We start from the raw sequence: 16,900 nt of genomic DNA, 5'->3' as shown, positions 1-16,900 counted from the left end.
AGCCAAGTATTATTTTCATCATAAAATGAAACCATTTCCGGAACAAAAATAGCCTTGCCACTTAAAAACATTGTTGACAAGTCATCCACTGTTGAAATCAATACTATTCTGTCTACCTACTTGTGCATTTCACAACTACTCATGCGGCTCATCCAGACAAATCAGTATGAACTCTGCACCCCATGATTATCAGTGTAATTACCGTCTCACCTCCACCTTTCCCCCTTCAGAAGTGAAAAGCCTAGCTAATTTACCTCCGGCAAAATGAGCCACGTGCGTGACAGCCTTCAGCACTCGCATTCGCAGGGTTTACTGGCCACAAGAGATAACATCTTCTGACGGAACGCAGCGTGGCAAAACAGGAGGCTAGGTAGGCCTGTGACATCACGAGGCGTGGGTGCAAGAGTGGCTATTATTAAATGATACGATCTACAGAAAACTTGGGCAAAAACCTGAGGGTGGTGAGTGATATGGCTTCACAGGTATGACTCAAAGCCTGGATAGAAGCATTTCAGGCTAAAGAGCACAGAATTATTTTTAAATGCATTGAAAAATACAGCAATTGGCACAAAGGACAGTGTGTCCAGTCCTCACTGATAATTAAGTTGTACTGCAGCTTTTTACTGCCACCTGTAAATAAGGTTAGTGAGGCTTTAGGTCGCTGCAGGTTCCTTAAAGGAAAGCTCACCTTCTTCTTGGAAAGTCCTTTGTCCTCATCCTTGCCACTCTTGCCGTTCTTGATCTGCTTGGTCATTTTCTGCTCCCCAGGCTGCTTGATAGTGATGCGGATCTCAGGAGGGCAGATGTAATTCTCCAGGCTCTTGGGGGGCTTCTTGGCTCGCTTCGTGGTCTGGATCTTCAGCTTCAGGCTGCCTTCAGAGAAGCTGGCCTCCTTGATGGAGAATTCCTGCTCCTCCAGCCCATCGCTGGGCACCCACTTCTCGCTGTCTGGATTTGAGTTGACGTCCACGTCCCTGCCCAGGCCCAAGTCATCGTCCTCCTCGGTATCAAGTCGCTCCCCTGTGGCAGGGAGTCCCTTCCCGGGCGTGGAGAGTAGACCACCGGTGCCCTCTGGGAGGTCACCCTGGCTGGCCGAGCCTCCACTGGAGTAGAATTCAACGTCACCCCCCTTCGGTCGGGACGGGATACAGAGATCTCTCTGCTCCATCGACTTCCCGAAGTGTGATTCGGGAGACAGAAACCAGGAGCGACCAGGATATCAGAAGCAGATCTGTCTAGTAAAATAGCGTGACAGTGCCAGTCAACAAGGGCTCAGATATTCCACAGTGCTATTGCTCTTGAAATCTCAATAGTCCCACAAAAAGACCATTTTTTCCAGGAGAAACTGTGGAGAGAAAAAAAAAACAGAATTAAAAAAGATAAGATCTGAGAGAGCTTAGCTCCACCCACATTTCATATTTCACTTACATAATTAGCGCAACTCGGCAAACGCAGGCACAGCTGCAGTACCTCAGCACCCTTTAAAACCCAAAGGAGGTGTGGCAGCCCAGCCAGACTAAAATACCAGCAGGCAAATTTCTGCCATACGGTCAGGCTGCATTATTTCATATCCCTTTCCTTCTCCCTCCTCACAATGTGACTGACATTGATACAACACAGGCACCAGAGCACAGAAAGAGGAAAGCTGAAAGGACAAAATCCGTACCGAAAAAACCCCCACAGATCCACGAGATGAGCAGGCCACAGGAAAGGGAGACCTGATGTCAAATTCAATTCCTGTTTCAGAGGAGCCATTTTCATTAAATCCCTAAAGAACGAAACCGGTTTGTCACCCAAGATCCTATACTGTACTATATTAATTCCATCAGGTGAAAACGAACAAACTCATGGTTTCCTGACACGGCAGTTAACGCACTTCAGACACAACAACATGTAGCTACGACAGTTCGAGATGCACATCCTAGATGTCCCAATTAGCCCCAGCTAACAACACTTTGGCTTCAGGCTGTGAAACATCAGATGTCAAAATAGATTCATCAGTGTCAGCGCAGTAGCACCGGATGTCAGCAAGATGCGTTCAAACAAAGTGACTCCATTAACAAATTAATGAATAAATAATCCGGCTTAAAAAAAAAAATGTTGAAGTTGAAAAGGAGCACCCTTCTAATTTATGTCTGCACATTTAACGGCAGGAAGGCAAAAGTGGTGCAGTCTGCAGAATTTTCCTGTCAGGGGAATGAAGCTTATAAGCAGGGAGCGTCAAGTTTGTACACGCAGAAGGAATTTGAATCTGCTCAAAAGGCGAAACATTCCCACAAGCAAAAAGGTGATCAGTGTCATAACTGCCAGACATTCCTTGAATGTCCATTTCTTGACCTATCATAAAAACAAACACGGGTTCACATCCATAAAGGGCAAAAGAAGATAAAAGATAAATCTGTTAACAAGCGTGCCGTTCTCAAAACTAGATTAAATGTTTTGAAAAGATTTTATTTTACGGAACAGCGAGTATCAAAGCACAGAAGAGAGAGTGTCAAATGTTCGAACGGGTAGAAGACTGAAAAATGTCAAAACAATTAAAGCTAAAGAGGTAATATCACTGCTGAAAGAAGCGATTCAAATGGTCTTTATGCCGTAAAATGGGAATAAAGTGTTACGGTTCACTGTTCTTCATTTCCATCTTAAAGCTTTGGTTTTGCTATATAATGGAAATATTTGGGATAATTTACTTTCGATATGCAACCACCCATGTAATAGAAATCATCTCAAAAGCCAAAACGAGAAGACTCCAATACCACAGATAACTCTCACATAGTCAAAGTGACCTCACCATCTGCAGCCTTTTAAAAAGGGAAGTTAGAAAGGTGCACTGCAAAGTCACTGGGCTTCTGTTTAATAGGAGATCTAGAACACATTTGCTGCTGGCAAATGAAATACAGCGAGGACAGGTAAGCTCCATGCTAAACTCCACCCCTCCCCAAACCTTTACCACCATAAAACACAGTATCCTGGTAAAACAAGCACTTTGTTGACGACGATGGCATAGATAGAGCTGCCTGAACACTGCGCTCACTGTGCAAAGGAAAATCTGAGACGACAAGCGAGGCTCTTGTGTAATGACTGTTCTGACCTTTAAAGGCTTAAATGCAAACAAACTGGTATCTGGACATGTTGGCGGGGTGGGGTGGGGGTGGGGGGCAGCGGAGGGGTATCGCCAGCCAGGAACTATTGCTATTTTGGTCTGTACACCTGCAGCTCACTGCTGGCTGGCCAGAGCTCACAGCTACTTCCTTGTTATGTGGACTTTGACCATCGCACAGGCTCGCGACGGCAGATCCGAAGAAACACAAAAGCACACCGGCATCAGCGTCGGCAGAAAGCGGACCGGTAGTCGGGCACAAGGCCTATTTTATAAGAAAGTGTTGAAAATCTCATGCGATTTATTTTTGACAGTCCAAAACGTTTAATCATCGTAAGGTGGAAATATCGTAACACGGACCATCGTAATCAGGGAAGGGTCTGTACAGTCTCCATGTAATGGGTACCACATCATGAGGAAGTTCACCGGATATCATTGAATAACAGCAAGGGGTTATTAGCACCCAATGTGTGCTAATTAAAATGCTTATTTGATAACTAAGGAATTAAGTATTTCACACACACAGGGAGCTCAGCAAGATTAAATCAAAACTAAAGTAACACTAAGGTGTGGTGTCTGTCTTTGGTTTTCCGTATGTTAAAATTTAACTTTGTGACACGGATGTCTGAGAGGGAGAGTCCCCCCCCCGACCATTAGCTGGAATTTATCTACACCCACCTGTACCTCATTCCATTCCTTCATATATATATAGGCTAGTTCCGCTTTTGTTCCATCAGCACACCCAGAACAAAACGCCCTTCACATCGGCACAGCCTGACATGGCTCGCGATATTTTATTCTACCTGTACAGCAATTACGCCTGTGCATTTTGTCCTGCTCGCTAAAAGAAAAAGAAAATCCGTAATAAGGCTCAGGTCTGCCCAGAAATCCCTGTGTCATGCAGTTCTGTTCAAATAGCTGGCCAGGCATTGCCATCTTAACACAAAAAAAGGCACAAAAGCAAATATGAAGCAGTCAGACCCAGCAGTCAGAACCAGCATTGGGGCCTGACAGCTCTGCTGTATCCTCAAATGCCTCCTGACTCCGTCTCCACTGGAAACATCAAGTTCACAAAGAAATTCTGTGCCCCCCTCATGGGGAAATGAGTGAAGGGAAAAAAAAAAAAAGCCCACCGCGCTCAATTTCACACCTCGAAGATTTTTAACAATTTCTCACGTATCCTTTCAATCCATATAAGGAATATTTTGGCCATCTCCAAAAACCGCCCATCTCAGCAGCTACAACTGTAACCATACTTAAGATAATGAGAATGTTGAGATAAACAGACAAATCACCCATGATTTCAGCCCCCTCCCGCAGATTTATTTTCTTTGCAAATGTTGCTCTCTCGGTAAATAAAGTTGCAGATCCAGGGTGTAAGGCGGCATTTCTCAGCCCACTCCTAGAGGACCCCCCTCAGGACTGGACTGTTTGGCGGGGAGCTGCGAGGGAGCAAAAACGTGGGATTGTCTGGGGGTCCCCCAAGGTCTGGATAGACAAACACCAGTCTAAGGATACGTGTGGGTCCATCACATACTGGAGTAACGTATCTGGCTGGACCCTGGTCACTGCAGGTGACCCTTGATTCCAGCTTCATTCCTTCCAAGAATGTTTCATTGATGTAACCATGTGTCCATCAGAGTAGCATGCAGAATATCCATGTCTCTAACAACCCAACTTTGATTCTCTCAGAAGTACCATCTTGAGGCTTGAGCAATAACAAAGAATTTAAGAATTTCCCTCTGGGGGAAATCTAATCATTTTTAGAATTCATCTATGTCTAAAAATAGCATTCAAACATTACAGCATGCTGCAGTAAAAGTCCAATAAATGAGTCCAGAATGAACAAGGTCAAATTGCATGGAAAGACTAATAAAACTTGGTGTCTGGCACCACTGCCTGACACTGGGGGCCATTCCCTTAGCCCCCCCCCCCCCAACCAAGTACCCATTAGCATAGGCCTGTCTCCAGGGCAACCGCATCTGCCTGATGGTGTGGAGATCTTCCCACTTTAAACCAGAGGTCAGTAACTTCTCTGGCTCTTCTAACTTTTTTTTTTTTTTTTGAGGACATAATCCAATAATAAGGAATAATCAGACGAGTCCTCAATGTGACATTTTATTCAGTGGCATTATTGCAGATAAAAACTAATTAAATCAGCCGTGTATACAAGTAGTAGTTGTCCTGAAAAAGAAACCTACTCTGAAAATCGACTAACAGGCCTTTTTGTGTCAGTTTTCTGCAAAAGTGGACCTCCGATGAATGTCTTTATTCCTCACAGACTGTCTCAGATTACTTACTGCTTGCTAGTTTCCTGAGGTGAATGACAATTTGGCAGCAAAATATATTTCTTCTATGGACTATTTGTAATGCAAAAGTTTCAGTGAGATACAAGCACTTTCAGTGAAAAGGTTTTCCAGCAGTAACATTAGAAAAATCCTAAACAAATATCACACAGTACATCCATCCATTTTCCTTACCTGCTGTCCTATGCTGGGCCATGGGGGCCCAATACACAGGAATTACTTAAAGCTTGTCTACAGCTGCTTGACTGGTCACATTTTCATTTGCTTAACGTCGTTCCATGAGAAACATTAAGCTGAGCCTCACATCTCAATGCTTTCAATCAATTCCAAAAGCAAAGGGAGGAGATTGAGCAAATCACATGACTACGGCGTTGAAATCAGGTAAGATTCAGCTGTTACTGTGAGGATTTTAGAAGAAAAAAAGACCATCCTTGGGGGCGGGGGCAGCAAATGCGGCTTTATTGTAAATGACAAACTTTTGTCCCAGCAACGACGACAACCACCCCTCCCAAACTGGCCATGGTGTATATCAATCTGTATTTTGGGGGCAGCTCACTAACATCGCTCCCCGCTTTCCCACCGCCACTGGGCCTGAGCTACGCATTTGCCACCCACTCAATCACAACTGGCAGGGTGGGTGACAGCTGAGCGGCTGGAACCTGACCACTGACTAACAACCGGGAAGCGCAGCTGGAGCGGCAGGCAGCTGCAGGGCTGCCACGCAAGTCACGGCGAGGCAGCGATACACGTGGAGCCTTGCAAGGCGCCCCGGCATTTGCGTGCTCGTCGTGCACGCCGCAGCTGGTGCGCGACTCTCACTTCTCCGCCCGGCGACGGACATCAAGCGCCGACTAATATCAGTCCGATGTCAAATCTCACCGCTGAACCCCTCGCCCAACCAATATCACTGGCGCCAGAGGACAACAGGCGTACCACGCGCTAGTCACTATCACACTCAAGCGAGACTTGAGTAGTTTCACAGTAGCACCATAAAACGCAACGAGCACATGGGATGGCGAGGTGTCACTTGGATGACAACTGGACCTCTGCAGTTGCACCATCTACAGCGTTTGCCAGCAAGTGGTGCAGTAACCAAGGACCCGGATGGACAAAGAAAAGGTCACAGCTGCCTAAGGGTCCCTGCTCTTATAATCTCCAACACCTAAACCGCACAGAAACAAACACAGCTGCATAGCTAAAAACCAGAGAGTGAAACTCTGAGGTATTTCCAAGTTTTGTCCCATTTGGACCAAAAACAGTATTATACTGGAGGCTGCAGTCTTGTGAGGCTATAAGCTTCACGGAACATTTCAAATGAGTTTCAGGAGGGTGGGGGTGGCATGAGACTGACCAACAGGATGGCAAGCGGAGGATTAATAAAAGATTGCACCCTCAATTTAACTGAATGGAAATAATGGGTGAAGTAATCATCTGGAAGAGCGGACAGGCCTGTGCAAGCCGCGCTTCTCAGATCCACTAATCTGTGAGTCAAAACACACCTTTCCTTTGGATTACGTAACCGCCTGTGAAAGAGCACGGGGTGTGGGGGGTGCTTACGGAGATGTGTAACTAACTTATGGCTTCGCAGAATCCTCCGGCAATACGCCATGCTTCGTTGCACTATGACAAACACGATAGTTTCCACTGACAGTCACAAGAGGTTAAAATAACCATTGATGGTAGACCACTGAAGCAGAGAAGATGGGTTTTAGAAAGATAACCAAATAAATACTACTGAAAACATTGCACTTACAAGATCCACTTATCAGACGGGAAACGCTTCTATTCAGCCCCTCTCAAAATGTTGTTGATTCTTGCGAGAAGGATCAGTAAGACTGTATGCACAGGCTTTACTTTTAACCCGTTTTTCAACAGGTTAATTCAACAGTACATATCCTGCAAAGCCGACACTGAATCAGCTGCAGAGAACCTTAACATCCTCGCTACTCAATATTTTGACCATACTGATACTCATGCAAAAGAGAGACCACTACAAAAAAAAAACCCCAATCGCTATTTTCGAATTATTTCTTTGTTTAATAAAAGTCGCCCAGTGTGATTTACAAGCATTTATACATTCAGAACATTACCGGAGTTACCACACTCTTGCTCAAATCATCTGCAGCAGGGGCAAAGTATCAAAAGCACAATGTTCCAGATCCTTAACCACTAAGGCAGATATAGCCATATCTTTTCTTTAGTTCGGCAGTACAGGGCATTTCACACTCTAAATACTGCAGAAAACAAGTTTAGAAATTATATACAAAACCTGAGACTGAGGAGAACAACAATAGCATCACTTAAACAAAAGAACTTGTTTACCTTGGCCAACCATGGCCAATTCCGGCAGCAATTATTCATATTATACTGCTTTCTAATCCACTGTTTTTGGCAGTTTTTGTAGCTTTTCCTTAACGTCAACAATAGGTAGCAAGGTGATTGAATACCTAATATCTAGAGCGTTAGACTTTCATCTATACATATCATAGCAAACAAATCACGGGGTCATAGTGTCCGGTGCCCAGCTGAGATCCAGACGGGAGTCTGATTGCTCAGCGCTCCTCAGTTTCCACAGATCACTGACATTTAGAGACCTGCTGTCTGTACGCCTGACCAATACAACCTCACAGATTTTACTTTTACATCTATTTATCTAGCAGAAGCTTTTCTTCAAAGCGATGTACAAGTGGGGATCAGAGGGCGGGGTCAGCTATTCCCTGGAGTAACCGGGGTTAAGGGCCTTGCTCAAAGGCCCAACAGTAAAATCTCTCTACCAGCCTTGGGATTTGAACCAGTGACCTTCCAATCAAAAGAAACAGAGTCTTAACCCGCAGAGCCGCAAACAACCCTAATTTTGACACGGCTGGACGCCACTGCTTCTGGCCGAACAGAAATTCTAGACCGAGAGCGTCTACTTTTGCGGAACAGTGGCTGAAGTTAAACAGGAACACCGTTTCCCACAGTGAAAAGTCACTGCGTGCACAGAGAAAGGATGTGGTTTCGAAGTAGAAATTCTCTTTAAAAAAATGTTCCGAGAAAACTACTTCCCTGGGCCGTCTGGATAAACCTTAAAATACAGGAGTCCCAACTAAAAAACACGAATGAAACGTGCAATTAAACATACAGAACATCAGCGAGCGCTTAATGTCAACCTGAGCAAGAAAGACCAATCTTAAGATACTGAGCTTGAATGAAAAAAGGTGACTTCCAGCTGAACCAAGAAGAGGGAAAGAAAAATTAAGCATGCAGTACTTCAAAAGAGGTGAGGTTCTAAAAAGCCAGGATGCAGTGACAGTGTGATACATTGCGTACCCAGGCCACAAACACCACTTTCAACACATCCGTCTGACATCAAATTATACCACCAGACATGCCTGGATAATCCATCTGTTCGTGAAGGATGACATATGGAAACATCTCTCACGTTCATGAAGACCACTCTAATTTGTTTAAAAGGCACTTTGGGTACCTCAATGAGGAAACTTATACCAGAGTAAACATTTAAATTCAGGCCCACCTAGCATCGATCAATCAAAGCAACAAAGGCCATCCGTTGGAGATATGGCATGTCTGGATGTTAAGCATGCATCCGAAAATAAAACGAACAAAACTCCAGGCAAAAGTCGATAATCGAGACACAGTCTTTAGCGGAGGAACGTCAGCGTTATGTAAAAATGGAACGGCATGCACACACTCACAGATAGACAGCACTACCCGCCTGACAATCAGATATCCATCACAGGCGCTTCGGATTACCTTCTACTTGTATGATAACCATGTCAGAGTTCGGTGAAGCAAATCGTTTTACAAGAACGTAAACCCCACCGCCCCTAGACGCCCTTCAAAGGGCAGTCTAATTGAGTAAAGCCTGGTTCAGGTCGTAATATGGTTTGGTATAATCACCCCATCTGTTAACATGAAATCCAGAGGTTTTTGTTTTCAAGCCTTCTTTGAGCTCCTACGATTCCCAAACTCTCATCAACTTTTCCCCAGGTATCTGTCCCGTGTTCACACTTTCACATTAGCTAATAACTGGGCTTAACAAGCCAATTAAAACTACACTGCACCTTATTGGGAAACCAACCAGACAAGTTAAAAAAGGAAAAAAAAAAAAAAAAAAAATCAGTGGACTGCATCCATCCATAGATCTCCTTCTGGGCTTGTGCTTCTAGAGTCCAAACTAAACACCTCTCTTTATAACATAATTGTTTTTACATTCATCATATATAATCAGCAGCTCACACTGCAACATTCGGTTTTCTTAATTGCCTCAATGCGACAAATGAATACCAGCGACAGGAATAAACTGGAAGAGGTCATGCGATGAAGAGGTCATCTTAATTTGGTGCTCTGATAGCAATAAACAGGAATGCAGGATAAACCAGCAGGTCGCGGGCTTCAGGCCAACAGGAAATGATCCTCCTCTGCTATAGTGCTGCTCTGTCCACTTAACATCCTCTTACAAGCATTTAGAACCACTAAATCAGCTGTGACACTGTACGATGTGAAGACTAAAAAGCAAATATAAAAATCATTGTTTTTAGCGAGGTTTACGAAGCAAAAACACAAATACTAAATATTATCCCAAGAAAGATTTTCCACAACCTCACTGATTTATCTTCAAGGGATAAATATATATAACAGTCCATGGTTTGTGTGCAGACAAACAGACATGCAAACTTTTTTTTTCTTTATTTAGGTCTAGACAGAAAGTTTGTGTGTGCAGATCACTATCTGGTTTGTGTGTACTTTCACAAGAGGGCAATTCTGCAAAGGGAGATGGGATGAGGTGCAAAACAGGCTGAGATCTGCTACAGTCCATAAAGTCTCGAGGCAAAGTAAAATCCTCTCAGACTGAATTACTTTGACACAATCTAGCAGTCGAGGTTCTTATTTCATAATCATTTTCTATAAAGGGACTGGCACAGCTGTCTGAAATGATTGCTTCGAATCCTGTCAGCCTGTAGAAATGCATGAAAGATGAGCCTCACTAAGACATTCACATCTGCTCCTTAGCGTGCCCTCAACACTCACACAGTGGGAGAAAATTCCAGACCTGCGTAGAAAAAGGCTGCAACTTAAGCTCCGTCCCTTTTAAGGCTAAAAGCAGAGAGTTCTGACCGGGGCCCAAAAGCCTTCAAGTCTCTGGCCAAAATAAGGATCTGGCCTTGCTGGCTACAGTGGATGGACTGGAGTCCCGCAGTGCTAAGACAAACTACTGTGTTCTGCATGTGGAGAGCCCTCACAGGGTGCTTCTGAGGAGGCCTGGAAGGGACCCCTGTCATAAAACTCAGACACCCTGCTGAGGCAGGCCTGTCGCACGGCTGAGGATTCTCACCGAGAGGTCTTGTTACATGCAATATGTCGTTAGCTGGGGTAGCAGAACAGTAGCACTCGTTAGCAAAGGCCAACAGGAGCGTTTATAACCTCTGGTGCAAAAGCCTGAATCCACAAACTGGATGCGGCCTATCGACACGTTACATTTATGCAAATCGTTGGGGTGGGTGGCACTGAACTTCTCACCCTGGAAACCTGGCCGTCCTCAGCCTCAGTGCAGGGATTGGACACCACTGCCCGAGTCACAACCGCCAGTGCTTCATAAGTGATTATGGTTACAGCAATAGCTCCGACAACACTGGCTGAAATCAGTTACAGATATATGTTAGATAAAGGATCAGATCATTGGATTTCGCATGAAAGTTTGGGATCAACACAAAAAAAAAAAAAAAAACTGAAAAATTTGCATATAACAACCAGCTGTAATAATGCAACTGAGAGCGCTTTGAATTTGTAAAGGCTACTTAGACGTGAACCCAAATCTGGTAGCATTATTCAAGCCAAGGGACAAAGCACCTTGTGTCAGGAAATTCAGAAGGCAGCATCCTACACATCTGCACCGCGACAGCCCAAACCCCTTTAACCACGTACTCATTTGAAAATCACATGACTAGACAGTGCACAAAAAAGGCACCCGTAGCTGTACGCAGGTCTGGTACGTAACAACCTATTTACCAACTCCGACTCTTTTCAGAAGAAAGTCGCTAAGCTACTTCCCCGTGTTCTGAAATTTTTTTTTATAACCTTGAGCAATATGGTTATAAATGAAAAAATAAGAAGTACTACTAAATGGTATGGGAAGCCCCCCCCTCCCTCTCCTCCTCCCATCCCCTCCCCCCACCTCTCCAAAGGTTGTAAACAAAAGGCGGGGTGTGCGCTAGAGTGAGACCACACTAACAGAGTTTATCCTTAATAACTTCCTGGTACAGCAACACAAACAGAATCTTGCAGATCAACAAGGGGAACGCACTTGTGGAGGGGACTCTGGGGAGAACAATGGGCCCCATTCATAAGCTGTTTGTGAGGCACTGCAGGGCTGTCTACTGCTGTGTGCATGTGTGCCCTATGGACGATAGCCTAATGGTAGCCTGTTACAGGCTGCTTAGTCTTAGCCTAGCCGTCTGTGCCAGGATGTCAGTCCTAATGCCCAGCGCACAAACCCTTCACTTGGGGGTCCCTGACTTTAATGGTCCCCTGCTTCCGAGTCCTTAGGTGTAACCCCCTACAAGAGATCCATCCGCACAGAACAGGAAATGCGAGCAATCTGCTCACATGGGGATAAAATTGCCGTAACGAGACATGAAATTACTGAAACGGGACAATGAAAACTAACCAGACACAGAGCAAAGCTATCATCCATCGATACAGCAGGTTCTAGACTGCACTGATGACCAGGTATAACGGTGGATCAGTCACTCGGCACAAGAAAATAAGGGGGGGGGGGGGAGAGAGAGCCCCCATGAAAAACATAGTGGCTGCATGCATGCTAGCTACACAAAATCATATGGGCCTGGAGCCCCACACCAGCATGCTAGCTACACCGAATCGTATGGGCCTAGAGCCCCATACCAGCATGCTAGCTACACCGAATCGTATGGGCCTGGAGCCCCATACCAGCATGCTAGCTACACCGAATCGTATGGGCCTGGAGCCCCATACCAGCATGCTAGCTACACCGAATCGTATGGGCCTGAAGCCCCATACCAGCATGCTAGCTACACCGAATCGTATGGGCCTGAAGCCCCATACCAGCATGCTAGCTACACCGAATCGTAAGGGTCTGAAGCCACATATTAGCATTTTGCAGACTGAACCAAATTTTGTCCAGCCTAGTGTACAGTAAGGATTTGACTTTTAATTAATGGGCAAATGGGCAGGCCTCTTAGGTCACAGCATGGGATACAAAATGGCTGGTCAGTAACAGGAATCCCACACAGCTCCACACAGTGCGCTGCCAAAAAGGTAAGGCATGCGCCGATATTCTGTCCTGTAATGCCGCCAATAACTTGGTTTGTCCTTGGACGTTTCTCCCTTTTCCTTTAGCGCCCATGAGGATTTGGACTGCCTCCAGTGAAATCCAGTCCCAACAAGGAATGTAGGGAAATTAAATCTCTTTTTGAAACACAAAGTATGCATTTCTGCTTCAAAAAACTGTTACAGTTCTAAACAGAAAAAAATGTTTATTTTTTTTAAATGCACTGCTGACCCCGAAGACTTTAAAACCATATTTAAAAGAACAGCAAATAAATGATCAATGTGCCTGATTGCAAACCGATTTTTCATTCACATCAATAGGGACTTATTCTTTAAATTCCATCAAGTATGACAAGTGACCAATATACTTAAAGGTTATCCAGCCTCAACTATCATTTACACTTGAGAAAATCGCTGATTCAAACTGTTCTGTGGGAAAATCAACAAACAATGGACTCCACCCAAAAAGATTATTCTGACATAACTTTTACATTAATCACTATCCTAATTACAGCATAAACTTGAGGTTAAGTGTTAAATGTTTTAAATAATTGGTGTTGTCCTTTGTTGCCTAATATGATTTGTTGGTAATCTCTGACAAAGCTTCATCATAAAATAAAAACTCCAAAAATGCCATCACAGTCACAGGTATTATTTGGGTCTATCTTTAAAGTCATGGCTTGAAAATGTCTCGCAATTAAAGGCAAAATGTTCTTCTTCTGTTTACTTATGCAAGCAAAAGACGTCCCATTCTCAGATGTCACCCCCTACAGGAGGGAGGATTCCACATCCCTTGTCACTATTTATCAGTGTGAGCCCATTGCCGGGTCTATGAGCTGTCCTCACACCCTGCTCAGATCATTTCAGGAAGGGATACTATACATTGCTAAAACGATGCTTTGATTTAGGGTACATGCTGTTCAGATAATAAAAACTCTCTCAAAAAACACACCTGACAGCAATTCATAAAGAGGACCAGGTTTACAGACAAAGAGTGAAATGGGGAAGTATTCTCATCATTCAAGATGCTGCTGATTTCCCATGAACTACACTGAATGAGATCGTAAGTAAAAGCATCATCGTGCCAAATGACTGCCGGAGGAGTTTAAATGATGTCTGCTGAATAGCACTGATAAGACAAGCATTGACATTTCCCCACAGAGAAACCATTATGTCCATGTACTGTAATGTTACACCAACCAAAAACAACTATTTATGAGACACTGCCGATCAGCCTTTACCATCTGTATACGATATTGCTGCTTTTTGCTTGCATTTCACGAAGGCCCAAGATCCAGATTTGAGAGGCAGATGATGTGAATCATGCCAATCCAAACAGAACGTTTTACAAAGAGTGCCAAGTCATGTTATTTTTATTATACAGGTTTAAAAAAAACAGTCCTGTTGGAAGACCTTGAACGGCACATGGCATAATAGTGATTCTAGAGACCCCCCCCCCCCCCCCATGACCCCTGGAGGCCATACAGGAAATGGATACACAACATGCCAGTCAGATCTCGTTTGATGTGTCAGTACAGTTTTTAAACAGAAGAGATTAAAAGGAATTCCGGCGGCTTTTTATATTATAGCGCTATATTGACCAATTTCTCCGCAGCCAAGCCAACGTTCAAATGAATCCTCTCCCCACATTCAGTTGCGCAGAGCATAAGCTCCACACCAGCAGAGGATTCACTGCCTAAACAAGCACCATATCAGCTTTATTGCCCGGACATTCACTTAAAAGCAAAAGTGTCCTCAGATACACGTACCTGGAAAAATCATTGCAAGCAAATCAGCCAGCCAACCTGAACCTGCGTCAAACTGCACAGAGACATACTGTAAGTCCCGTTCAAAAGCAAAGCGTAAATATGTACAAACGTGTACAAAACCCTGCCGAAACCACAACCTGTCACTCGGTCACGTCGTTTTTCTTCTCTCCAAAGGCCTTGCTTGTCCTTCACATTTCGTAGCATGAAAAGCCCCTTGCGAGGCGATTAAACGTACAAATGACGATTTGTGACAATAATGGCCGCGTCGCAGTCTGCGGATACGCCGAAACCCCTTAACCGGTGGCTTTAAATCAGATCGTGGAAACCTTCTTGAAGATCAATAGTCAACGAGGTATTTAACCACCCCCACAATGCAGAATGGACGCAGCCAATATTGCAGCAGAACTTGCAATCAAAGGGGATTCCCTCAACGCAAACAGCGAGTAAATACAGAGTATATATGGTGAAAATAAACATATTCTACATTACGGATGTGTAGGACGGGGAAACCCAGATAGCCATAAACTACTGTGAAACTAGCTACGCGTACTACACCGCCCAATCTGCACTTAAAACACCACAGAGGGAATATTTCCATCTGCGTTACAGGAGCAACTTATGCATAAAGAGAAAACGCAGGTTAGAGAAAAATAAAGATGATGTGCAACTTGCCCTTTAGAAACTGCGGACGGAGCCCGCAGGAGTGACCGTGCCTGGGCGCCGTCTGACGTTTCGCGATTTCGCAGCCAAACTCCATACTTCTAGGGATTAGTTTATTTCATTTTTAAAAAATTATCGTTTCCTTTCGCAATCTGAATACAATTGTTGACACCGCGCACTATTTGTTAAACTGACGGTCACAAAACAAACATTTGGGGGGGGGGGGGGGGGGGATTTAGAGTACAAGTTACTGGAAATGCGGACTCCGGGTTCCGTGTATCGGTCGAGTCTCCAAGTTGGGTGAAGCCTGCTGCCATACCGAGATCTACTTATAAAGATTATGGCAGCGTTGAAAATCGCATTGCTTTTAAATTTTCTCTACATTCGTGATAAAGATTAAAACACACTGTGACCTATACTGACGGTTGTAGGCTATATAAAAAACTCATGATGATAAAAGCCACGCTTATCCAGAACGAACTGTGACAAATTTTGCTGAAGTTTAAACCTTGTAACTCTCTAGTTTGGTCCCATCTACGACTATCAGTCGTGTCAGTATATATATAAAAAACTAGTTAAACTCATACCTTTCGTACTACAAAGCTAAATAGAGTTTCGCGGTGGAAATACATTAGTCAACCTACTGTCAAAATGCAAATTCAAATCCGTTTAAATTTACAGGAATGGTATCGACAGCTGTAAGTACTTCACTTCATGAAATCAAAGGCAAGTGAAAGAGCTGGCAAACTACTTACCCATATTTCGTGCTGTTTTTTTCACTTGATTTCTTCTGTTCAATACGAATACGTCTATTATTTAAAATCCATGTATCTACATTAATACTATCGTCATTAGAAATGACATCCTCCGATCGATCTGTCAAACAGAAAGCGGCTTTTAAAAAGAAAGAGGAAAATTAAGAAAATGGCGTCTACTAAAAGCTTAGTTGATAAACCCCAAAAATAACACAATTTGATGATTATCAATATGTTTGCCAGGTAACAGATTGGTATTCGGTTACTTTCCTCTACGCAAAAGTAAAGATTAAATCGAAGAGACGGTGCCAGCAAAGGAACTAGCGAGCTGTGTAGCTGTCTTGGATGCAAAAATATCCCCCTTTGCCTTGTTGCTGGTCAATCAGAGACCTGCATAGCTTCCCTCTCAAATCCTAGGCTGGGGGAGGGAGAGGGGGAATCAAGCCGTTTTTACTGCAGTGGAAAAAACAGCCCAAAGGGGAAAACGTGTCGCCGTCGTTATTATTTCGATAATTCCAATTCAGTGGCATGCATGATGAAGCATGTGAGAAAGATTTTGGGGGAAAAAAGAACAAGGAACGCTGTGATTTTTGTCCTCCTCGGCGATCGCTCACTCTGAGTTGAGAGTATGCACTCACTCCATCTCGCTCCGTTTCTGACTAGTCCTGCAGTACTTCTCTTATAATCGTCTCACAAACCCATGCACGGCAGACCTCTACGGACCCAGCCGACTCCGAGCTGCTCTCTGCTGCCTCTACTTGTCATCAAAGTGCCGTGCACGAATATCCTTTACCTTGGTGCAATCGCGTTGCAGGCACCCTGTGTATGCCGACACCGGCAAATACATCGCCCCACCAGTATGCCTGGATCGAAAATAAACCCTTAATTAGATTCTAGATTTCAAAACACATCATATGTCCATTTCACCTACAACCATTTCTTAAACTCGTATGTCTATTTTTAAAAACAGACCTAAAGAAATCTTATTTTCCGAATTAT

At 44.1% G+C, this 16,900-nt stretch overlaps 1 protein-coding gene across 2 annotated transcripts in view; it reads right to left on the bottom strand.

Moving 5' to 3' along the window:
• The window catches only part of setbp1 (SET binding protein 1), a 69,447-nt gene extending 52,768 nt beyond the window's left edge, over window positions 1-16,679 (bottom strand). The window contains exons 1-2 of one of the 2 annotated variants that reach the window (XM_048978587.1): window positions 15,902-16,679; window positions 689-1,345 (exon numbers count right to left, since the gene is read on the bottom strand). In XM_048978587.1, the coding sequence (XP_048834544.1) occupies window positions 689-1,168 (480 nt within the window). In that variant the 5' untranslated portion in view covers window positions 1,169-1,345; window positions 15,902-16,679. The other variant, XM_048978596.1, reaches the window with a different exon arrangement.
• Between the last annotated feature and the right edge of the window lie 221 nt (window positions 16,680-16,900).

Source organism: Brienomyrus brachyistius, chromosome 2 (genome assembly GCF_023856365.1).
Source record: "Brienomyrus brachyistius isolate T26 chromosome 2, BBRACH_0.4, whole genome shotgun sequence".
NCBI classification, from domain to species: Eukaryota; Metazoa; Chordata; class Actinopteri; order Osteoglossiformes; family Mormyridae; genus Brienomyrus; species Brienomyrus brachyistius.
This window is presented reverse-complemented; position numbering and strand designations above follow the sequence as displayed.